Here is a 26,539-nt window from a genome sequence, read left to right as displayed (position 1 = left end):
GCTGGTCACTGGATGAATAATGTCCATGATAATGGTTTTGATAAACCATGTTGCACCTAATATATACAGTACGGTGCACTTTTATTAAGTCTGCAACACGCTGCTGTAAAATCTACTTCACTGAACTGCACAATTATATCTGATTGTAAATGAAGCGCTTTATTTGTAAGATGAGATAAACCTTCACAGACATTATTTGTAGCAAGATATGCATGATTACCAACAGCAAGGTGACTGGATCATTGGTGCCCACAAAAACCTCATTCTGGAATGGAAGCAGCCTGAAATTGTACAGACTTTCTACTAACATCACCAGCAAAATACACCTTTTAAGTAAATAGCATGGATGGGATGATAAGAGATGATGCGTGTAATACAAAATAAAGCATCAAAAATTGCAAATCTGGGATCTATGAAACTCTTTCTGTCTCTTTGTTTGGTAAATTTTTACTTAATGTATATATATTTGTAAGATATGATATGGACAAAGCAAATACTGTCCTCACCAGTAGATTTACTGACTCAATGACGTCCATGAAAACTTCGTTCTTCCTGTACTTGATGCCCTCTGACCGCCAAGACACAGCATTGGTGACGGTGGCAGGAGGTCGAGGGGCCCCGACCTCTAATTTATGACCCTGCTGGGTGATGTACCTGAAAGAGACAAAGGCAGAAAGAACTGTTTCCAAATCCAGTCTGTAATCCTGCTTAGTGGAGCACCTTAAAACCCATTAAGTATGTTCATCAGCATAGTTTTTAAACTACATGTCATAGTCCTCATTAAGATGCTTCAGCATGAGACAGAATTAAAAGTGTGAAATAATAATTTAATCTCTTAATCCCCTTTAGAGACTGCCACCTGACAGAGGAGTACTGTTATTTAAGTCTCATCAACAAAATAAGATTCTTAATTTGAAGAAATACAAAAAGGAAATGGCAACAAACAGTATATGTTTTTTTTCTTGCAACATGAACCCAATCTCCCTTGAAGAATGTTTTTTATATTTTGTATTAATCACACCTCATGATTTAAAATAAATAAGCTATTCCAACGTGAAAAACTACATCTACATAAACCCATTTTGAATGAGGCCACAAATAATAATGTGACCTGATGCATTTGTTTACATGATACAATAAGTGTCTTAAAGGGTTTTGAGCAACCAGGAGATGCCAGAACAGCTTTAATAGGTTTGGATTCTTCAAAGAGTTGAACCTTTACTAGGAGTCCTTTCTTTAAGAAATTCCCTCAATTCATTTTTGTTGATGGTGGAAAATCTTCTGTCAGTGTTTAGCTGGATTAAGATGTAGTGTTTAAGATAGACATATGTTTTAATGCTCATCAAGCCATTTAGTGACCGTCTAGGTCACAGATAGTAGCATTGCTGCTAAAAAAAGTCTTTTCAACTCCACTCAAATGCATGCACATATACAACAGCTTCCTTGTGGTGTATTCAGACTAAAGTGAAACAAAAATCAGAGGTAGCACAAATTCTTACATAGTCAATAAAGAGTTGTGCAAAGAAACTGATGCATACTTGCTCCAAGTGGCAGGCTCTGTCAACTTACGATGAGTATTTATTTTTGCTAAGAGCTGACTATTTCTTTTTGAATACTTAAGCCTGGATTTTTTTTTTTGGCCACTTGGGAGCAGTGCAACAAGCTGTAAACACAACATAAAATATTATCATCTTATAAAGTTGATATGGTAAACGTGTTAGCAAATAGTTGCCTACCGGTATGTACAGTATAGGATACACAGAACAACATTAACATTCACTTTGAATTGTGTTTCTGGCCACCTGGCAAAATATCCACTATGTCCAATATCCAGTCTCCTTTTAGCTCTGTCTATTTCCACTAACTCCCAAGGGAAATATCTGTCTCTTTAGCTGCTAAATGCTCCACTATGTTCACCAGGTAGTCCCTAACGTTGTCTGTCAGCCGTTTGTTGCTGTGCAAGTAGAATACTGTGGGTTTTTAGAGCTTTTTCACTGAAAACAGCTGCCTTCTGTGCCTGGAAACCATACCAATGAGAGCTGTAAGTCTGTCCCAAAACAGTAAAGGCTGTAAAACCAAAACAATGAGCTGAAAAATGTTAAAGCACTCCAAAGAGCTTAGGGGAACGGTAGAGTTTGGCGATAATTCTCTGTGGGTTCATCGCTGGGAGCAATTATTTTTACATTACATCTATTCATTTGATCCATTGGTATAATAAAATATTGATTGGTGCAGCTATAATTAGATTAATCAAGAATGCCCTTTTTTCCCCACTTAATTGGGTTTATCACTTTATTTATACATTATAGTTATCAGCAAAAATCTGTTGATCCATGATCCAGCCATCGGTCCCTTCATTCACTGCACAGTAAGCTAGGGAACCAGTTTGTTTTAACAATCCTCTGACTGTGTCCAAGGAGACATAATGACTTGACATGAGAATAGGAGGGAGCTATACTCAGATAAACAACATGTGACCAGGCCTGTTTTTATCCAAACACCTGCCCCCCCCGAAAACTGACTGTATGTTTGCAATATGGATTGTGTAATACAGACAATAAATCTAATGTATTTACAGTGCATGATTTTTTAATTTGAAAAACAGCCAAAAGTCATTACTAAGTCATTACAAATGGCTGTCAGATGATTTCTACAGTAACCTGGGAAGGCATTCAAGAAAACAAATGGTGCTTTAGACACTCTTAGACACAACTGGTGCTGTTGACCTGCACTTGAACCTACTGTGGAGAAGAGGCTAATATTCACAAAAGGACAGGATACAGATGTTTTGCAGCTATGTGCCTTAGATCTGCTTAAATCCAACTTCATTAATTGCGTGAACCAAAATGTGCGCTAATATTTTATTAAACACAAATAAAAGGACACAGATTAACAATGATCCAAACTGCGCTATCTCTGAAGCAATCTTTTGTCTCCTCCCTGAGTCTGTGTCCTTTCTGCTGACCTCCTCTCTTCCCCCTTTCTCCCATTTCCCCCCCAGAGTCAACGACTTACTGACCCAAAGTTCCACATGAATCTGCTGTCCTCAAGTTCCTCTTTTACAAAAAAAATAGGAAAAAGTGCAAAGCCTGCGGTAGAGCAAACACTGTAATAATCCCATTTCATAATTTACAATTCAATTTTTTTGTGGCTATATCTGTTTGGAAATTCTGCAGCCCCAACAAAATCAGCCTGCAACAAGGTGGGTGAAGTGGTACCACAGCAGAAACTGTGTTAATGTAGACAAGGTGGCACAGTTCAATTTTGGTACTTATTTTGGAATGAAATCTTAGCACCAATGTCACCTGTGATGTCTCATGTGAATGTGTATTTATGAGGTCTTTCCTTTCCAGTTGACTAAAGAGAGCAACAGGAATGGTATGTGTGTTCCATATGTGGTTTCTAATTTGAGAGATGGGCTGCATGTAGTTATGCACAAGTCAAACAGTGTATTATTAGTGTGTCTATCTTGCTCCAGACTAGCTTCCAAATTGCACTGTGCTTCTGGTAAAGAAAATTGCAAAAATCAGTTAGTCACACCAACATGTGCTGTAACCACAAGGAGAAAATATCAAGGGTCTAGGGTTAGAGGGTGTACAGATTGTAAAGCCCATTGAGGCACATCTGTGATTTGTGATTTTGGACTATATGAATGAAATTGACTTGGCTTGACCACAAGTTTACACTTTTCAGGGAAATTGATCTGATAATAATATATAATATTATTATATTAGTGGTATATTTGTGTCATTGATTCAATCGTTCAAAGTATATGAACTCAAAATACTGACTAAATCAGATTTTTTTTACTCAAATAACTAATTGTTGTGTTTTTGCTTTTGATTTCTTCTTTTCATTTCTTTTCTTTGAACCTGCAATAACTGATTTTTTTTTGGCCACTTGTTTGCATCAGAAAGATGTTGTGAATAACATATCATCACCTGTTAAGCTGATTTAGTGAACTTGTTAGCAAACAGTCGCACATTTACACATCCAGCACTTATGGAGCAACATTATCTTTCGTTTAGAGTTTCTGGCCATCTGGTGAATGTAAGTCCAACACTCACTGTCTTTTAGCTCTGATTTTGATCTCTACCAACTCTTTTTCCTTGGAAACAGCTGCCTACTGCGGCTGAAAATGACACTGTGAGAACGTGAGAGTGAACCAAAACAGTAAAGCTGCGGGCCGTACAGCTAAACAATGAGCTGAAACTTGATGTCAAGCTCTGTGAAGCTGAGAGGAGCTGCAGATTTGGATTATAATTCTCTGTAGGTTCATCCCCTTTTACATTGTTTTCAAATTGTCATTTGACACATTATAGGAGCTCTAAATTGAGTTAACTGTTTGAGCACAGGCCAAGTGTCATGACCCATGAAGCCAATCAAAGCCTACTGAACAAATACAAAATGCAAACACTAAATGAAGGGTTTTGTTTTCAGTTCAATTGTATTTCCTACCTAATGTGAACAACAAAAAGTGCTAAATAAACAAGTTTTAGATTGATTGACGGATTGAGGCAACATTTTCTATCTAGTATTCTGTCCCAGTTCCTCCCACCAAGAGGGTCTTGAATGCATGTTGACACATAGCAAAATCTGAAAGTGCTGAGAGATGAAAGGTGGCGACAAGTGGGCTTGGGGTCGACGTTGGGTTGTTTTGTTGCTTTGCCGTTTGTTCTGTTTTGCCCCGATTCTCCTCAGAAATGCTAATGAAAGGATCTGGAAGCGGGGGTTGGCAGCAAACTGACATATTAGCATAACAATAGCAATCATAACAAACACACACACACACCCACACGGTTCGTACAAAGACACACACATGAACACATTCACATGCATCCCTGCAGTCTCACTTGCTCAGTCTCTTGCATCCACCCACACATTCACACATTTACACTTTCACCAGGTAGTTGGTGTTATAACGTAAGAGAAAGAAAGCATTTTTGTGGTGGACGGGGCATGAAAAGGTCAGAGAACTGGAACAGCCTGCAGACAGAGACACAGTGAACGTGTGTGTACTGTGCGTGTGTGTGTGCGCACACAAGAGAGAAATTTCACTTTTGTGTGTCTCCTTGGAGAAGAGAAGAGCAGGGCTTTTCTGTCTGAGTCTCGAGTGTGTCCAGCTGACGGTGTCATTGTGTTTGAGTGCCAATAGGAGCCTGGTAATTAACAGCCCTATTCAGACACTGAACACACATACTGTACACATACACGCACGCACACACTTGCAACATCAGCTAAGCCTTGGTGCACAAACAGCACACAAAATTAAACATCAATCACCTATTACCAGAAAAAGCCCAACCATATTTGAGACATGAAAAGGGTAAATATCGTACCATGCAAATTTGAACATTTCAAATATTAAGTTCACCATTAATTAGAAGCAAAGCTGATGATGTGCACACAGAACCAATGTTGCCGTGGTACTGTAAAGTGAACATTGAGCCTTTCTCTGGAAACAAATGCCTCTCTGAGGAGCCAAGAGGAGGGAGAAAGCAAAACAACCCTGTGTACGCAACATGACACAAAACACTTGTGGAGCCCAAGAACAGTACCTGCTTCAGTTAATTTCACTCTCTGAATAAAGTACTGCCATTCATTACAGCTTTTTCACCAGCTGTACTTTGTTGAATGAAAAGCAACAAAAAAAGCCAATGGCACTTCAAACAGAATCATCATGTACTCTTACTCACATCTCTGCTGGTCACTTCAAAGCTGTTATCTCACTGAAAAACTTTCATGTTTTGTTCCCTGATGGATGATACAGGTACAACTTGAGCTAATGTGGTTATGTTAAAATCAGACTGGAGTGCAGCAAGTTTTTAAGTTTTGTCAAGATTACCACTCATATTATATTATGTCTTACACACGAACATGCAGACACAGCAAATCTTATTGGCTCGAGGACTGTTTCTGGTTGTGTGTTAGTTTTCTTACTCTTGTAGGATCTTGCTGTCAGTTGTCTGAGGGAAACCAAAGTCCATCACCTCGTCCATCAGCTCGTACACTGTCACAAAGTTGTCACGAATACTCTCCTCCTCAAGCTCCTTAAAGTACTCCTTAAATACCTACAAACACAAACAGGCAGACGCAGTTTGACACACGTCATATTATAATAGGTATATGATATGCAAGTTATTTGGCTGTACTTTAATGTTGAGTTTTTCAAATGTATTTTTGGCGCTTTGGGCACCACAAGCCGAGTGACATATAGGTCCGTTATATTAAAAAAAGGCAGACATCTCTACGGCTGATATCACCAAAACTCAGCAACTCAAACCAAAACAATCTAGTTGGATAAATAGCACCACAGGTAAGAGGAAAAATATGTATATTTGATTTTGGATTGAACTGTCCCTTTAAAGATTTTGACATAAAGTGTCATGAAACAGACGCACCTGGATAATTTTATAAAGAAAAGAGTACACCAGAGCAGCATTGGCATTCTTCTTGGTCATTGCCACCACTGAAGAAAGGACTGTTAAGAAATAAGTGTACAAATGACAGGCATAGTATCTGAGATGAAAACCCTGCAAATTGTTATGAACCAGAAATGGACAAGACGGAGACATGTAGTGAACATCTTTTAGATAATGTGGGTGGTTGTGAGACGAATGCAATGACATAAAAAGTTAGCAGAATGCATCACACTTGCGAGCAATTGAGAACATGGCCACAGGGAGGTAAAAGAGCTCAGTTGTCTAATGCAGTGCACTGGGAATACCACTTACTCATAACTGCAATATCATGCTGAATTAATAATGTGTGAGGAAGTTTGCCCAATCTTGCATTAAGAAAAGAGGATATACAGTGCATAACACATCATAGTGAATCTGTGTTCAATTTTTCAACTGGCTGTGAAATGTGATGTGATGAAACAGAAGCTGAGAAGCTGCCTGCTGCAGAGACCTGAAGCACAGGACTTCCTATGGAACTGGAGGCAGATAAGGGAAGAGGTCATTCAGGTATATGTATTAGATGCTGTAAATCTCCGCTACATTGTATATTTACTCACTTCTATGCAGATATGATAATGAAAATCCATGACTGATGAGACATTTAAGTAGAAATTACGGATGCCAATTACTCTGGGAAACTATACTATCATAAATTGGTGAATTCACAAATTCAGTTTACTACAGTAAAGGCTCATTTTCAACAGACACAACAAAGCACATTATTCAGACATGAACTCAAATGGATACAGTAAAGGTTGCTGTGTTTGATCCACAGGAAGTGTGAAGAGCCATGGCTGACCATAGGTGTCATCTCAGCCTCCTCTTCTCTCTTCATCAGGATGGGCATAAAGTGGTCAATCTCATTCATGTCCATGTTCCCCATGTAGTTACGGCAGATTAGCACCTGAATCCATAATGTAAAGAACACAATATAGAGACAGACATTATGATAGAGGCACTACCCAGTCATTAAATATTTATAGCCTTTGGCTGAGATACCAAACCTGACCACTCAAGCTTAAAGATGCTTCAAGAACCACTGGATAACTACAAACCCTAACCTCATGGACGGAAATGACACAGTTTTCTCTTACAAGGAAATGTGCAGACTGTGTTTCTAACTTGAATATCTGATGATGAATACTGATTAAAAGTTAGAACATATGCGGTGTCCCTGTGCCCTAGTGGTCTAAGGCACGTTCAATGCAATCGCAGCATCCCCGGTTTAATTCTGGCCAGGGACGATTGTTGCATGTCTTCCCCCTTGCTGTCAACTACGGAATAAAAGGCAAAATGCCAAAAAAAGTATTCTTAAAAAAGTTAAAAGACATTAATGAAAACTGAGGTGCCTGTAAAGAAGAAAAAATGTAAAACTTAATTTACACTGTTAAAAACTTAATTAACTTAAATTAATTTGTGATTCCATTCCAGGAGTTATTTTGTTCAGTGTCTCCAACAAAACAGCTTCTGTTGTCACTAGCAGCATGGCTATATGGACGGCAATGTCAGTCTGATGGTCGGTCCACCACTTTGGTTCAGACTAAAGTATCTCAACAACTATTGGCATGAAATTTTCCATACAACCCCTTTCCCTTAAGTGTATCTTGACTTTTCTTCTTTGCTAGCGATTTCCTACATTTTCCTGATGGCTTTCAACAACCCTGCAAAAAGAGCAAGAACCTGTTAGTAATAAAAGGTGGGCGTGGGCTTATAAATATAGCTACTAGCTACCTAGTCAGTTACATATGGACACGTCTATGATTGCCTCTGAGCCTCTTATGACTGTATCCATTCTGTTCTTTTGAGACTAGTGTCACTCGAGAACTTGATATTTCTGCCTTTCTTAAGTGGATTTCTCCCCATTTGACTGTTGACAGTCAATGTAAATTGCTGGGTCGATAAAAGACACCCTCGTTCTTTGAATCTAAGAGACTGACATTCACTAAACACACAGTTTAATCACTTTCTACAAACAAACTCCATTGTGGATTCACTGAAAATAACACACACAAGAAAAAGAACACATGTCCAAACAATGACCCAGAAACTCAAGTTTACACTGCCAATAGAATTGGATAGGATTTGAAGTGCTGACAAAATAACATTTACCAAAATTGACACGTCCATGTTCATATCATAGAATTGCACTTTTAAAAAAAAATATATATACTTAAATTCTTTTCAACATATTTTAGGTCTGATCAGTATCAGGAACAGTATCAGGTGCCGTCTTGACATTTTTAGACTAACTGTGACTGTTACAACATTTCTAATCAACCTACAATATTGTTCACAGAAATGAAACGATTAATTTCATTTAGCCCTGAGAAACCACCACACCCTCTACACACACACACACACACACACACACACCCCAAGATGAGTCAGCAGTCCTGCTAGAGTCTGGACACACAGAGTAAAGTGAAGAGATCAAAGCTTCTATGCTTGAGGGATCTAGATGACACACACACACACACAAAGCTTCCCCTTTTCTTTAATAGAGGAGTCTGTTGCGCAGCGGTCACACAGGGGCATATACAACAAAGGCAGGAGGAAATAAGTAATAAAAAATAGGAAATGCCAGGAAAGTAAAGTAATCTGGGGGAGAAAAAGGATATGAACAGGCCACTGCTCAGCTTCTGTGAGCGGAGACTGAAACCACAGAGCGAAGAGTTCAGAGGTCACCAGAGAGAGAGAATGAGGTATTGACAAATCTTTGTATCAAAAAGAATTGCAATAAGGCCCCTGGAAAAGTATCCAGAAATTCACTTAGTAGTTCTGGAAGAAAACTTTGATAGAAAAACATAGCAGCAATGTGCAAATTGTTCTGAACTGCAAATTTAGACCTGCCATTATTATTACTGGTTTTTACTTTTCTCTGTTTTAAATCATTGGAAACTCTCTGGGTTTTGGACTGTTGGCCAGACAAAATAAGTAGTTTGACGACTTTGTCTTGGGGTTTGACAAATTGTGATGGTTTTTTGATATTCTCTGACATTTTGTAGACTAAATGATTAGTCAATAATCATTAGTTGTAGCTCTTTTTAAAATGCACCATTGATAAAATAAAAATGACACACTCATCCACAACCCACACTGCACTTAATGACGACCTAAAGAACATTGCAAAGGGTTAAAACACTGCATATTGATGGCACTAATATAATGCCACCAATATATCAGTTAGATCAGGGCCCTGGCATTGCTAGCAATGCACACATGAAACATTTGAGATGGCAGAAATTATTTGTAAAGAACGTTAATTTCTGCAATACAACAATGAATCATCAAGTAACATTATCACTGAATTCCAGTAACTCCCTGACATTAAATCAAATACATCTATGATGACGAGCTGTGACAAGTTTCTTAATGACTGCTCTATTAGTCATTCTGCTGTTTCTAACTCCCCATTGTCAGTATATTGATGTGTGTTTAACTTTCTTTTGCCAAACAGCCACGTGTTTTTTGAGAGCCGTTTCAGTCAGCTAACTCTACATCTGATAATTGGATATGAGGACAACAGCACAGTGGTTCGGGGAGTTGCCAGCTTGCTGGTTCATCCTTTGACAATACATACTGTAAAAGGCTGGGAGCTGTGACAATTATGTCCCAGCTACAAGCACAGTGATGATTTAGAATAGCTTATGTTTCACCTTTAGGATATTTAAGAGTCAACATGTCAGTCAGTTCGAATGTGTGTCAGTTAAACACAGATAATCAGATAGCGTCGTATAATCAGCAGAGGCAGAACACCTTACACAAAAAGTTAACATATTTCATGCCCTAAAGCAGAGAGCAGCTACTTAATAATCCAGGTCTCATTAAATTCTACTGTGAATGTGTTACTTCTAAGTTAAGACGTTATACTGTCTGATAAAAAAATGACTCTGGTAAGTTGTGTTGGTATTTACAAATACTAGTTATTACAAATATTATTACATCTACATCCCTCCATTACATTCCTACAAATGTAACCATACATGACATTAATATATAACAAGTTGCTCAAACTGGTTTACACAGAAATAAAAATAAGACATGTTTTAGCAGCAAAGACAAATAGAAAGACGGCAGAAGGGAATAAAGGCAGAAGGGAATAAAACCAAATAAAATTAGTAAAAAATGAACACAGGTTGAAAATAAGGCATATTATAGAGAGAGACACATTTATAAAAGGCAGAATAAAATAGTATAAAAGAAAGATTATGTAGGACTTACATATCCATATTTAAAATGGCATTTTCTACTGCAGTATAGGACTGTTTCTTACTGTGGTGATCCATTGCTGGTTTAGAATTACCATTTTTGTTGTTTTACTCGAATTTCACAAAAACAACAACAAAATCTTTTCTCTTAAAACCACCGGTGGCCTTAAACATCACCACTCATCACTCATTCCAGAAATTTGTTATTGGGACACACAAAGCAATCAGTGACTGTTTACAAAGTGTGAAATCAATAGGAACCACTCGCTGCTGACCTCTAAAGGCAAATGGCAACCACAAAACCCTCATTGGAGTGTATCACCGGAAGACAAACAGGAACAGAAAAAACTCTACAAAAGCTATTGTCAGTTTGCATCACTCATCAACAGTTTGGAAAACGATCACAGCACAAATCTTAAAGCATAACTTCATTCACTCTGAGAAAGATATATTGCAGAATAATGATGAGAGTGACAGGGCTGTTAGGAGTTAACAGTAGCTCACTTGTAGATGAAATAATGGCACATTGAAGAACGCAAAAAGACGCCACTGAGTTGTTCCATCAATTGCAACCATTTAGCATTGTGCATGCTCACAGTGCCTCTTTTTCTAAACAGCTACAAGTTCACTGTTGCTCAACATTCCCAGTTCAACAAAACCAAGAGTCAACACCCGCTCTGTGAGGCTGTACTTAGGCACAGTGGTGCACTGAGCTAAATGCTAACGTCAGCATGCTAACATGCGCACAGGGACAATGCTAACATGCTGATGTTTAGCCAGTGTGATGTTTACCATGTTCATCATCTTAGTTTAGCGTGTTAGCATGCTAACATTTGGTAATTAGCACTAAACACAAAGTACAGATAAGGCTGATGGGAATGTCACTTAGTTTTGCGGGTATTTGGTCATAAATCAAGGTATCGGACAAATTAAACTTTTTACGTGACGGATTTGGGATTTATGGCACCACAAATGTCTACCAAATTTTATGACAAGCCATTTAATGGTTGTTAATATATTGCAGCCTGGACCAAAGTGGTGGCCATCCCAAGAGCCACACCGCTTGTGTGGTTAAAACTGATGAAAATGAGTCAGTTGGGGCTAATTCTGGCACATTTACACTAATGTTGATGAATGTGCACTGTCCCTGATAAATAAAAAACTAAAAGCTATAGCTCCTTTGGAACCACCACTGGGATGAAATGTGCTGCTACTCATGACAACCCAAAACTTCTGCTTGAACGTGTTCTCTTATTAAAAATTCTACTGGAACAAATGATGCCATGCTGATTTCAATAGTCTGACATTTCAGTCTACATAGCTGGTCCCTGCAGACAGCAACAGGCGGTGTAGTGCCCAGGAGCTACAACATTGAGGGTGCAGGGATAAAGGGCAGAGGTGGAAACTGGTTTCTGTAGCAGCTGTGTTTTCAACTGTGAAATGTGTACACTGGAGTGACCTGTCTACCTGTACATGATTGGTGTTGGTTGATATCTACGAGCTTGCCTATACGGTCATTTTTATTTATTGGGTCATTTTGAATATTTCTACCCTGTCCTTCTAGTTTAGTGGATTTTTAATTGCAGCTACAATACAACAGCTGATTTTTATGCTTTCACGGCTGTAATAGAGGACAGAGGACCTCGCCTGGTCAGGACAGAGGGAGGGAGAGGGTTGATGGTGAAGAGCTACTGACTTGCCCCAGGGCAGAGACAGATAGATAGGGAAAGAGAGAAGGAGAAAACCTTTAATCTGTACAATCAGACATCCAGGCTATGAGGGACTGATCCTTTTCCCTGATGGGTGTTGTCAAGCATACAAGGCTTCTTCAGCGATTCCTTTTCTTGCCCTCAAATAAATTAACCCTGTGAGGTTTAGATGTAAAACCTGATGAAGTAAGAAATAGCAAAAATTCGGTGTCCTCTTTTATTCATCCCATACTACAGCACACATACCTAAAAATTCAAATGCATTTTAGAGGATGTTTTTTAAAAATACAGTAATTTCCAGATACTATTAGGGCTGCAACTAAGGATTATTTTCATTATTGATTAAACTGCCAGTTACTTTCTCAATTCATCTTTTGAGCAATAAATTGATAAAAAGGAAATTGTGAAAATGTGCACATAAGAATTTCCCATTTTACAGGGGTTACTTTTTCAAATTGCTTGTTTTGTCTGACCAAAAGTCCAAAACTTAAAGAGATTCAATTTACTATGCTATTTAAACTGGAACGATTAGTCAAAAATTAATCTACAACTAATTTGATAGTTGATTAATTGTTTTTGCAAACAAAAATCACTGGTTCCACCGTCTCAAATAATTGCTGGTTTTGTGTGCTGGCCTAACAAAACCAGCAATTTGAAGACATCGCCTTGCGCTCTGGGGAATTGTGATGGACATTTTTTACTATTTTCTGACTTTTTTTTGACTGATTAATCAAGAAAATAATCGGCAGATTAGTTGATCTTTTGTATTTTTTAAATAGACATTTGACATAAAAGATTTATCAAACTATTGCCGTTAATATTCTGTCAAACGAAGCTTACAAGTATCTCAAATGGTTTTGCCTCTTAAAATGCAATTTTAATGTAGGCCTATGTCAACCTCATGTCCAGACACAAATCTCCTATCACATTAAGTAAACCACTGCCATTTTTGTGGGATAACCTTTTGGGGCTGCAAAAACTAAAGTTTTAAACTATGAAGCAGGACACATCACATACAATAAAAGCTGCATCGCTGCACAAAAACAAGTCCTGTGTGTAAACTGAACATTGGAGAAACGAGTTCGGCAAGTTGAGCTTCTCTTCCTGACTGCTCTGTCTTACATGAGGGTTACAGGGCGCACAAATGAGCCTGTCTTTGCAGGAAATGTAAATATTCTGGCATATTATGTACAATTGCTACATTACACCAATAACAAACTGAAATATCCTTCAACTCCTGGACTTTATATAACCTAACATACTCGTTTACTTGTAGCAGGTGCTTCGTTGATAACCTTGATGTCAACTTCCACCCCCCAACAAGTCGTCACAAACTTACCTTTCCCTTCAGGTCGAGGATAAATATCGCCGACGCCGACATCTTGGTGGAGAAAAATCCCCGAGAACGACAACTAGCCTAGATAATATGTGGGTCACTTAAAGGGAATAATATTCGCTCCCATCATCCTCTTTCCTCCTCTCCTCGCGTTTCACTGCGACTCGCTGCTTTTCCGGACCGAAACATCAAGCTAGCTGCAGTACAAGAAACACAACTTCCGGCGGCTTGATGCTGGGATTTTTTTTTACTTTAATACACCTAAAATTACAAATGGCGTAAAGTACCTAACTGTATTTGAGTTATTTTTGAGGTACGTGTACTTTACTTGAGTAATCCCATTTCATGCTACTTATTTCATGCTACTTTTTACTTCTCACTAGCCTAACATTACCTTTTTGGGAGGGGGAATATTGTAGGCTACTTTCTATGCCACTGGATTTATTTCACAGCTATGTTACTTTGCAGATTAGATTTTACCTAAAAAAATATATGATCATTTAAAAATATATTGCATTGTTATAGATTCAATATTTGATGAAGTTGATGAACTTGCAATTTTTGGGTTGTCTCCACATGGTTGAATGCACTTATTGTAAGTCGCTGTGTATAAAAGTGTCAGCTAAATTAATGTCATGTAGAAAACACAGTCTATAAAGCAGTTAAAATGAGCTCCACCTTGACCAATAACAGCATTCGAGTACTGCTTATATTTGAATGCATCAAAGGTAGACCTACTTTCAATTCTTCAAGCGCATTTTATTGCAAATATGTCTGTACTTTAAACTAAAATTTTAAATGCTGGACTTTTACTTGTAATGGAGTATTTTTGCATTAATTGTTACTTTTACTTAAGTAAATTACACTACTTTATTTCAAAGGAAAATACTGTACTTTTTACTCCACTAACCTGCTTTTATTTGAGAATGACAGTTACATTTCACAATAAAATGTTAAGCCAAAACACATGATAATGTTGTAAAATATGATGCATTATTATAGATTCAACTGCCCAACAGTATGTAAAGGAGTTCAAATTAATTCAACTTTGACAATTAAAAATGACCTATTAATTTGTCAGTAATAGCCTAATAAGTAATTATTATATATTATAATTTTTTACATTTTGCTGATAATACTTCTGTAATTTTACTTGAATGCGGAACATGTACTTGTAATGGATCTTTTTATTTTTGTTGTATTTGGTCGGCCTACTTTTACTTCAGGTCTAAATAACTCTCCCACCACTGACATTCGTCAATAAATCCAGCAGTATGAAATAATCCATTTAGTATTTTTAGACTGAGGTGGTGGGCTATATTAATAAAATAATCCTAGTTGTTTTAGTTTGTATTATACACACTCAGAATTGCTATTTCAAATTCTGTAATTTTATTTTGAAAGCGTGATCGCTATTGTTCCGGTTTTGCTCCGGCTCGTCTATGTGAACTTGACGCGCCATGTTTCCGGGTAGCAGCCTCGCCTGACAGCTTCACACAGGAACTGTCAGACCGCTCTCGTCAGCTGGATGGTCTCAGAGGATCTGAAACGCTGCGGGCTTCTTTTCGAGACACAGTGTCAGGCTTAATTACTGTTGTTGATACCAGTGTTGTAAAGTTTAAAAAGAAAGGTGAGTGTGATTATTCCAGTTTGTGACCAAAGAGGCAAATGACAATCAAGACCAAATGGTGGAGAAAGTAGTTCTCAGAAGTTACATCCATTGTTTGGATTTAAAAATAGACTTGAACCATGCAGACAGTCCAGGTGACACTGTTTCGGTTACAACTGGATTTGTATTGAGGTCAAACTGTTTAGGCTACAATTTCCTGACCAAACCATATGATGAGTTTACAGTAGGGGAATACTGATTTCATGCACAGCCCCAGTCTACCATTCTAAAAATAGCAGTGAGGTGGAAAGTAACTAATTACAAGTAGGCTAATGCTTTTACTATAATTGAGTCGGCCTACATTTTCCATGTAGCAGTCATTGTACCTTTTCTGAGATCATTGAAATGTATGAAAGGCATGTTGTACTTGGCTTTTGAAAAAAAGCAAAAATCACTATACAGTGATGCTGTAACAGTACAAATGTAAAGATGTAGATTGAAATTTGCTTCACTCTTGTAAAGCTATTGATCTGTCTGAAAGCTTTCTTACTTTGTAGAGCATCACCATGTCCTTATGTTGCTTAGTTGCTACTCAGAGCACTCTATAAAATGTGAACATTTGAAAAAGCTTTTAATTAAAGGCCACATTGGTCTCCAAGCATATTATACATCCATGCATATTGCATCAACACCTTTGCTAATGTGTTGCTAACAAAACATGACAGTGCAAAGTGAAATGTTCCTGTTTACATTCAGCACAACGGTCTGAAGCACACAGAGATATTTTGCATAACCTGTGCTATCAAGTCAACTAATCAATCAACCAATAAAGTCAGCCAAAAACTGTCAACAGATACAAATGTGATTGGTTAACATTCATATTTACAGAAGACCCTTTGATCTCTTTTTCACTCTTTTAAGAAAAACCCCAGAAAGCCTTGCTGTGTCAGGCCAAAATTTGATTCCTTTCTTCTTTTCCTTTCAGCTGTTCCCTTTCAGGGGTCGCCACAGCGAATCGTGTGCCTCCATCTAACCCTGTCCTCTGCATCCTCTTCACTCACACCCATTAATTTCATGTCCTCTCTCACTACATCCATAAATCTCCTCTTTGGTCTTCCTCTAGACCTCCTGCCTGGCAGCTACAACCTCAGCATCCTTCTACCAGTATATTCACAGTCTCTCCTCTGAACATGTCCAAACCACCTCAATCTGGCCTCTCTGACTTTATCTCCGAAACATCTAACATGAGCTGTCCCTCTGATCTGCTCATTCCTGATCCTGTCCATCCTCGTCACTCCCAAAGAGAACCTCAACATCTTAAGCTCTGCTACCTCCAGCTCTGCCTCTTGTCTTTTCTTCAGTGCCACTGTCTCTAAGCTGTACAACATCGCTGGTCTCACCACCGTCTTGAACACCTTTCCTTTCATTCTTGCTGATACTCTTTTATCACACAACACACCTGACACTTTTCCAAGTGTTCCAACCTGCTTGCACTTGCCTCTTCACCTCTTTTCCACAGTCTCCATTGCTCTGAACCGTTGACCCTAAGTACTTAAAGTCCTGCACCTTCTTCACCTCTGCTCCCTGTAACCTCACCGTTTCACCTGGGTCCCTCTCATTGACGCACATGTATTCTGTCTTACTGCGGCTAAGCTTCATTCTCACTAGAAATCACAATGTCATCCGCAAACATCATAGTCCATGGAGATTCCTGTCTAACCTCATCTGTCAGCCTGTCCATCACCAGAGCAAACAAGAAGGGGCTCAGAGCCGATCCTTGATGCAGACCCACCTCCACCTTGAACTCCTCTGTCACACCTACAGCACACCTCACCACGGTCTTACAGCTCTCATACATGCCAAAATTTGATTCCTTTGATTATCACTTATAACTAAGAAACATATTATGACTATCACTGTTACTGTTGTCAGTATAGTGACAAATAAGGCATGACAAAAATGACTTATATTTATTGTACTACAATTGTATCGTCAGTATATTCTGAAATTCTCTTTTGTGGATGATCAGATTGCACATTGAGAGCTACTGTCATAATAATGCACCTTGCATTAAGCAATGCTGTGCTGCCTTAACATTACGATGCTCTTGAGCACTGGTATTTACAGTTTTATGCTTTCCTGAACTTAACCAATGTTTACCAAGTACCCATTTCATGATTGATAATATGAAACTTACTCAAAAAAACAACAACAACAATAGAACAATAAAGAAAAGGTGGGAGCAGAATTGGTGTCTCAAGGTGGTTTATACAGCCGAGGAGGTGTAGAGACAGTCCTACTAAGTGATGGTAAATTCAATTTCATCCATCTCTTCCATTGTGTCCTCCATGTTCTCCGCTGCTCTTTCAGCCCTCGCTCTCTCACTGGCCGGGATGTAGTTGTCCTCAATGAAGCCATCATCATCCTCCTCGCTCACAGGAGGGATACAGTGAGGGTTTATTCCACGTCCCCCATGCATGGCAAATTCCACCTCCAGCTCTGGAAGCAGTAATAGAATTAGAAGAGTTGTACTGCAGTCGGACCAACAATCATTTAAAGTCCTACCTGTTATTCTAACTGACAGTAGGGTTGGTGTTTAGAAAAATAAAAAAACTGAACCCCATAGGAGATTGAAAGATGTAATCTGTAATGTCACATTGATGTACAGCCTGAAGCGACTTTAACTGTGACTAATGAACTGGATTTATGTGATGAGGTTTGACAGAGATTTTACTCCCAAATGAGCTTTTAATGAGTATTGTTTTATCAGCTCACAAGCAGAGAGTGTGTCTTAAATAAAATCACCATTGATGCTGTCACATTTTCTATCTTTTTCAATTCTTCTCATTAGCTTTTGACCATGAGAGATTGTAGTGTTTTTCTGACAAATTCAGACTGCACTGTATAAACCACAAGAAAAAAGTTTTTGGATAGTGAAAGCTGCAGAGAAAGACAAGAAAGAGAGGGAGAGAGAGAAAGAGGGGATGACATGCAGCAAAGGGCTGCAGGTCGTAATCAAACCCAGGCCACTGCGGTAAGGACTCAGCCTTAATGGCACGTGCTCTACCTGGTGAGCTACAGGGGCGCCCCAAGAAAAAAGATTTTGGACATAAAATGTAATAGTATTGTTTCTTCCTGTTTCAGATTCAGCTTTTAGTGTGCATTTCTCTTATTTAGGTAACAGTCACATGTAAAAAATGTGTGACATCACCTTATAAAGGGCAAAAATTGTTTATTTACACACCCAGCTAGTCGCTAACTTTGTCTGTCTGCCGTTTGGTGCTGGGCCAGTAGCTTACAGTCAGTTTATCAGAGCTTTTTTTGCAGAAATTAGCTGAAAGACACTAAAATGCACCGTTCACATTATACTTAGTCATTTGATTGTTTATTTTAAAATATCGATTGGCATAGTTTTAAGCAGTCGCTAAACACACTATGGCAACAAGGACACTTAGCTTTTTTATTGATGTTTTTATTTTTTCTGCATTCTAATATTCATTCCAGACTTAATATTGGTGCTACCTCAGTAAAACATAAAATGCAACACGTGTTGTGTAACAAAGGGGAAGACTTTTAGAAAAAACAAATGTAAAAGCTTTGGTGAACTAGGAGGAAGTTGAATAGTAAAACAAAAGACATCACATTTATTGTTTTCCCAAATATTTTTTTAGCATTTGGACAGATGTTCATCACTCCTAAATGTTTATGGTCATCATCAGTGAAGCATCACTGTTTTCAATGCTGAATACAATTGTGTGGGGTCTTTTTTTATGGGTAAAAAAAAACAAACCTGACGGGTCGCACTGGTTAACAGTGTCTGTCTCCCTCAGCCGTGTGTGCCTGTAGCTGGCCAGGTAACGCCGAACCACCTGGCATTTAGCCAGAATGGTGATGAGAATGGAGACAGAGATGGCTGTGACCAGGACGGCCACCAGGAACTCCCAGTTGTGAGAGGTATATTTCCCACTCTGGCTTGTCAACGTGTCTGCAAGAGAGGAAAATTAATCACATCCTACTTAATCTGTTCTTATTGTGAAGCAGCCTCCTGGTTTGATCATGAATTGGTGTTTTCATCCTTGTCATTATGGAAAGCACCTAAAAACCCAATCTCAGCTCAGTTCCAAACATTTAATCATGTATCACTTGTTTTAAGATGGCTGTCGTTACCAAAACTTATCTATAATCTGATTTAAACTAAAACTGGCAAGACTCTGAGCACATTTTTCTGAGGATAAATGATTCGTTTCTGTTTGACATTGCAGATATAACTGAATTCTTACCATTTTGTGTTACTATTGGTGTAGCTGTAGAGGGTGTCCTATTTGATGATAGTTCCATCTGGCTTTGCTCTTGTTTGTGCAGTCTTTTTTGAGGTGTGACTTCTCCTGTGTGGCTCAGTTTGCCTCCTGTTGGATGAGACCTGTCTCTTGCTTTGGGGCACCATTAACTCTAGCATGAAACCATGGATCATGGGTGTATATCACACATATGTCAGTTTTTTGTGACCTGCTAATTGGGAGCTTCTCTTTCTACAAGATCCAGCAGACTCTTGAACTCCTGTAACTGAAGTTTGGTAATGTACAAAGCTGGTTAGTGGTGTATTGTCTTCAGCAGGTAAAAAATAAATGGGATCTGGGGGAAACGTTGCAGGGCAGGCATCTCCCCAGATGAGGGAGGTAGTTGTCTGGAAGAAATCTGTTGACCAGGAGGGAGTAAAACCGTCAGAGCTCCACTAGGTGGCAAGGTTGGTTGACAGGGGACTCATCAGTTCAGTAACAAATGAAAGCTGGTGGCAGCATTATCACCATATGTATGAGTTGAAATATGAGCCAGTGTCCTCTTGCTGCAGTTAAATGAGGCTTTAGAGAAAGTGTGAAAGAGAAATAGAGAATTAAATCAGTATGAATATTGTAATTTTACACACTTGCCTACAAAGGCATCTTGCAAAAAGAAAACATATCAGCTTGTTCAGTTATGTAGAATATCAGTAAACTACAATGCCCATATATCCCATGTGCATTATGGCTTTGAATTCTTTTTGACTCTTTGTGCCAGTAAATGCATATTTCAGAACTGAGCCACACAAAAAGATCATGAACAATCAAATGACCTGAATATTTCACTTAGTATGTATGAAGAGCGAGAGTGTCATCATAAAAAGGAGACGCTGCCTGGATCCTTTAAATCCAGAAGTCATAATTGAGTACAAGCTGGCAGGAGCTCAGGAGGATATCATCCACAACAGGAAAAGTGTGTCGCAAACAGGAAGTCCCACATACTCTAGGACCGTCCTGCATGGGTCTAGCTGACACAAAACACGGGTAAAATCACTAATGTGTGTGTGTGTGTGTGAAAGAATCTGACTATGTATGCTTCACAGCTTCCTACAATACAGGAGCCACATACTTAATGATTCTAAAAGGACAATAAATGAAAGCATACCAGATATTATTTGTTTAGAACAACAAATTTGAAAGTTTGCATGTTGCCATGACACATGGCCAACATATAAAGGCGATGGAAATAGAAAATGCCATCAAATATGACCAACATGAGGTTTTGAAGTGTAACTTCAACATTTTGGGAAATACATTAATTAACGAGTGTTAGATGAGAATACCATTCTAAGCTGGAGCCAGCAGCCGGTTAGCTTAGCAGCTTAGTCAGCTAGCCTGACTCTGTCAAAAAATAACAAAACTCCCCTATGAGCACCTGTAAGGCTCACTAATTAACATGTTATATCTCGTTTGATTAATCCATACAAAAACCGAAGTAACCAGTAACTTCCGTAGCATCTGCTGGTTGCCTGACAACTGTCCCCAGTCAAAAAAAAGTCTGAAACTTAACCCCTCCATAAAACAGCGATTTGTTGTTTTTACACTTCAGTTTCTGTATGGATTAATTAAACAAGATATTACATGTTAATTAGGGAGCTTTAGAGATGCTGGTAGGTGGATTTTGTTGCCTTTGGACAGAGCCAAGCTAGCTGTTTCCCAGTCTTTGTGCTAAGCTAAGCTAACTGGCTGCTGGCTATAGCTTTACATTTACCGTACAGACATGAGAGTGGTCTTGATTATTTCATTTAAGCAAATAGGCATATTTCCCATTATGTCAAACTATTCCTTTAATCATAAATCTGTATTGTAAACAACCATGATTTTCCCATTTCTTTTGTCCTTCCTTGGTTTTCAGTGTATATTTTTATGATCCCCATCGAACTATATCATGGATTCATGTGCTCTTCACTTTCACTTGCTATGGTCTGTGTTAATGAGTGTTTTGATGTTCTGAATGCAAATACATAGAAACTTGTGTTCAAAAGATACCTTTGTATACAGCTGTTTGCAAATTTGCATGCATGAGTCTACAGGCTGGCTCCCTGTGTTTACAGTTGACCTGTGAGAATGCAGTCAGACAAGTTTACTGTGTACTAACTGTAGTTTATGTTTGACATGTCTTTCTAACACCTGTATTTTTGACGTCTTTGACCTGTATTGTTTACTTTAAGGTCATGGCTTTAAAGGACATATTAGTTGGATTGTTTTCCCCCTGCCTGATCATTTTCTAATGTTTTTATCATGTTGCCATGTTCCACCTGCTTCCAGTCTTTGTGCTAAGCTAAGCTAACTGGCTGCTGGCTGTAACTTCATATGTACCGTGCAGACATAAGAGTGGAATTGATCTCATCTAACTCTCAGCAAAAAAGCAAATAACCATATTTACCATATGACTATAATAACCCAAAATGTTACTCTTATTTTTAATATGAAACAGTGAAGTTCAAAATATTAAAGCTGATAGCCTGATATTATTCTAATGTAGCCTTTTAAATTGCAAATGTAGACTTCTCGTTCACACTGATCAACTGTTAGACCTTTATCTGCTTAATTTGGATCTGAATGGGAAGGGATGAGCCTGACATAGATTTTTCTGTTAAAATATAGGCTACCTACATGACCATTAGTCCGTTTCTTCTCGTTCACTTGAATCTTGTAGTAGGATAAATTCCTAAGCTAACAGAAGGCTGCAATTATGTTTGACCCTTATGTTTGAAATGATAGCTCCCCAGTCTTGAAAACATGTAAAAGTCATTTAGTATCTCATTCACATTTTCTCCAATATGTGGTTGTTGCATTCTTTTGCAGTCTAGATTAAGATGTGTGTATCTCTCTCTTTCTTGGCTCTGAGGTGATTTTTCACAGCAAGAGGGGTCCGGCTGCTTAGCGCCAGCCATTAGGCCTCTTCCTTTTCGTCTTCCACAACTATTCTCTTCAGCAGTGTTGGCTGTAAACACACCAACAGGGCTGCCTTTATCTCTTCCTGTTCTGTCCTCACACAGGCAAAGCTCAACAAAACATACACACAGTATACTACACAGTAGCACAGGACCGGGAGCTAGGAGAGAAGCCGGGGAGTGAGAAATCTATGTGTGTCAGATGTAGAAGTGTTTGAGAGTGCAACTGTGCACTGCTACTGTACATTTGGTTGTGTATGTATATGAACATGCATGTAAAAGAGGCTGCATTTGCATCTTTGTCTGCAATAGTCTGTTTGAATATTATTCTCAAAGAGAGGAGTCACTTTTATCATAGTCATTCTTTGTTTCAGTGCCCCAAATTGTGATTCGAGCATCAGTTTATAGACACTAATGATGACCTGGGGGTGTAAAATGTTCTTTCTGTCATCAAACTGAATTAAACATTAAAAATTATTTTCTGCTCATGGACTGTGATCACATTCCTTTGAACAGACAAATGAACTGTAAGCAATTTTATGGTTTGAAATTTGATTATGCTGGTTGAAATGTCATTTTATGCAGTGGTGGAAAATAAGTACATTTACTCAAGTACTGTCCTTAAGTACAATTTTGAGGTACTTGTACTCCTACTTTATACTTCTGTTTCATTACATTTCAGAGGTAAATATTGTGCTTTTTACTCCTCTACATTTATTTGACAGCTTTAGTTACTTATTACTTTTAAACCAGTGTTTTTGTTTTGGCTTGTGACCCCTTACAAAAAAGCGGAGTCTGCTTGGGGCGCCTTGTCATGTTTCAGATGTCTATGTTAGCAGTGTCACCAATAAGCCTGTAAGCTTCCCTATAAGCTTTTTAGATGGTTTGAGGCCCCAATGGTCCAATATTTCCCCCAAAAAGCAAATACAAATAAATCAATACAAATTTGTGTAGCAGAACCTACTTTTTTTCCTCTTTCCTGCCCCATTAATCTTCTAGCGACCCCTCAGATTTCTTGTGACCCGTTGGAGGAGGCCTGAACCCTAGGTTGGGAATCACTCGACTAAACTAGTGAACTGTATATAAATCAGTTAAAACTAGCTTACGCATTGATGCATCAGTATAAACAATCTATAATGTAATACATAATAATATATCAGTCATCACTACTTTTGATACTTACATACAGTACATTTTACTGATAATACGTCTGTGCTTTCACATAAGTAGAAATTTGAATGTTGGAGTATAACTTGTAATAGAGTACTTTGACATTGTTGTATTAGCATTTTTACCCTAACAAAAGGATCTGAGTTCCTCTTCCACCACTGAGATTATGTAACAAAGAGCTTGATTTGAATAGAAAACCTAATGGAATTACATAATTGCTTACACAAAATGCATTGGCTTCATATAACAAATCACCCAAATCATACTTGACTAAGCAAACATCTCTCTCCCTGGCTAAGATAATCATAGAAAATCAAAAAGCCGTCCTTCAGTTGACCCTCTCCCCAACAACCCACAGAGCAACATGCAGCAAGCTTCCCTCTTTTCCCACTGCCAAGATCTGTATTTTTGTCTTGCTTTGAAAATGTGTGGAGGAGTCAGGCTGTGCTATTGTTTGTCGAGGATAATGGCATGAGGTCTAATAGCGCAGTGAGTTATAAAACAGCTGGCAGAGACATTGTTTATGAGCATGATTATTTAACTCACACACTGTAAATCAAGCTCACGGAGCCTGCATAAAATATTTTGGTATGAAAACTACACCTTTGAATGATGATTAACCTATTGTACTTTTGTTTTTTCCCCTTTAAGTTTAATTGAAGCAAGGTCATAATAGCTTAAGCGAAGTGCCCTAAAATGTCATGTTTGGTTTTTGCCTTTAAGCCCTGGAATAATGGCAGTGTCAACAGAGAAACTGCAGTGACACAATGGGACACAACATGAGACTAATACAACAACACACTACATAACCTGCATCATGACTACAAACTATGATATTTGATATTTAAAGATTAGCTTCAGCACATTTATTAAATAAATACTATAAGTATACTACTGAATGTGTACTTCTTAGCGAGTGAAAAAATAATGAACAAATGTAATCTAGTGAAAGTGAGCTGCTAATGATGTGTTACTGTTTGGGGTGAAAACAGCAAGTGGCCAACATGCAACAGGTGCAGGAAATGGTTTAGCTACCAGGTCATTGAAATGAAAAGACTTTGACTATGTGTCTTCTGTATTAGGAACAAATGGCCTTCATCAAACACTACAGCAATGTAGAACAATTTATATGATGATTTCTATTGTTGCGGTGCTCAGAATTATATCAGTGTTTTCATATAAGTCAGTCAAGTAGATTTTACTGGCAATGCCTTCTGCAGTCTGTCCTACTTTTTGGTCAAAACCCAAAGTAAACTTATGAATATATCTGAGAATGTTTTTGGGCATTTTCAACTCATTTTCAAAGCACATTTTAAGAACATTGTTACATTTTAGTACATTATTTGGTAATAATTGCATTATCAGTGTACATGATAAGCTATAACCCAACAAACAGTCATGTGATCTTACATAATGTAACACAGTCTGTAGACGAGACTGTCAAAGCTCCCACTTTTAGAAGACCAGCTGTTTTTTCCACTTACCTGATCACCTGTCTGTGTAGTTTCCTTTTAGCTTCAGCGAGTTCACCTGCTGTCTGTCCACTCTCACATTTCACGTCAGCCTTAACTACATATTCCTTTGCTTTGTCTGTAAAATGGAGAAATATTGTTCAAAGGTTGAACGAGGTGTGCTCTGAAGCTGCTTCCCATAAGGACAAGTTAATGGGTAACTTTGTAACTAAGGTGTGCTCCCTCCCGCCTACTATTGCCCCTCTCTGTCCAATGGCACAGCAGACCTAGTCAGAGGCAATGTTGTCACTCAGCAGTGCCAAACCAGGAAGAAGTTAAATATGACTTATGAGCAATATGTCATATTTTAAATGATAACAACCAGTGTACATTCTGAGTGAACTGTAAGCAACCAGTCAAACCTGCTTTTTTGCAAATAGATATTCTGTTAGTGTTGATACGGTTCCAGTGGTTAATCAAATAATATTGTTTGATATCTGCTTTGTGTGGCTTTTGCCTCTTCTTGTAGTGTGTGTGTGTGTGTGTGTGTGTAAGCGTAGTTTAGTTAGTATGCCTGCCAGGCACCATGCCTTGCTTTGTTTATCTAAAATGTAAACCCATTTCTCAGTCCTTTTCAGATGAGGGAGGAAATCAAACAAGATAGAGTTTGTGGCAACAAGGAGTTTTGTTTATTTAAGATGTACAGCCTGAGGGGAGAGAACAGACCTCTGGTGGCTCTGAAAGGAAAAGCAAGGTGACCCTGAAAACAATAGGGCCACTTCCTGACCACTCGACAGTGCAATCTGCATCTTTACATCTCCCTCCCTTACTCTTCCTCCTTCCCTCCCTCCCTCCCTCCATATGTTCCAGGATGCTTTAGCTGCATGTCTTGGGGCAGATGACAGGGACGAGGATGGGTTGGGATAGTAAAATGATAACTCAGCATCAGCTGAAAGAAGCAGTAGGGGTTTCCCACCATAGATACTAGGGGCTGTTTGCTGTAGGCCGACTGTTGGGACTATTATAGTCATGCCTTGCTTTAACTACTCCGTATCTTTAAGAAAGGCCTGTTCATCGATTACAAAACTTAAACTTTACCAGTCATTGTGGGGAAATTTGGTCATTGCAGCAGAAGTATAGAAGTGAATTGGGATAAGAACAAGGAAAATAGAGGTGAATATCTTTATATCAAACATGCATTAAATTATTTTTTTGGCCACTTGCAGAAATAAGCTGTTAACACCACTGACCTTTTAACGTGTTAGCACTTGTTGCTTATTTACATACAGAGTGTATGCAGAGTGACATTAGCAGTCATTTGGAGTTGTGTTTGTGTCCACCTGGCAAATGGTCCAATATTA

The 26,539-nt window shown here is 38.5% G+C and overlaps 2 protein-coding genes across 2 annotated transcripts in view; both read right to left on the bottom strand.

Moving 5' to 3' along the window:
• The window catches only part of ap1m3 (adaptor related protein complex 1 subunit mu 3), a 30,636-nt gene extending 16,690 nt beyond the window's left edge, over positions 1-13,946 (bottom strand). The window contains exons 1-5 of the mRNA XM_044199849.1: positions 13,718-13,946; positions 7,209-7,365; positions 6,402-6,469; positions 5,941-6,071; positions 507-654 (exon numbers count right to left, since the gene is read on the bottom strand). Of these exons, the coding sequence (XP_044055784.1) occupies positions 507-654; positions 5,941-6,071; positions 6,402-6,469; positions 7,209-7,365; positions 13,718-13,759 (546 nt within the window). The 5' untranslated portion in view covers positions 13,760-13,946. The remainder of the gene's footprint in view (positions 1-506; positions 655-5,940; positions 6,072-6,401; positions 6,470-7,208; positions 7,366-13,717) is intronic.
• A 1,991-nt stretch (positions 13,947-15,937) lies between these two features.
• Positions 15,938-25,401, bottom strand: lg6h1orf210 (linkage group 6 C1orf210 homolog). Its single transcript, XM_044200167.1, has 4 exons — positions 25,212-25,401; positions 19,604-20,182; positions 19,114-19,308; positions 15,938-17,822 (listed from the first exon to the last, which is right to left on the bottom strand). Exons 2-4 carry the CDS (start codon positions 19,659-19,661, stop codon positions 17,623-17,625), a joined length of 453 nt encoding a protein of 150 aa, XP_044056102.1. The 5' UTR covers positions 19,662-20,182; positions 25,212-25,401; the 3' UTR covers positions 15,938-17,622.
• Positions 25,402-26,539: the final 1,138 nt, after the last annotated feature.

Source organism: Siniperca chuatsi, linkage group LG6 (assembly GCF_020085105.1).
Source record: "Siniperca chuatsi isolate FFG_IHB_CAS linkage group LG6, ASM2008510v1, whole genome shotgun sequence".
NCBI classification, from domain to species: domain Eukaryota; kingdom Metazoa; phylum Chordata; class Actinopteri; order Centrarchiformes; family Sinipercidae; genus Siniperca; species Siniperca chuatsi.
This window is presented reverse-complemented; position numbering and strand designations above follow the sequence as displayed.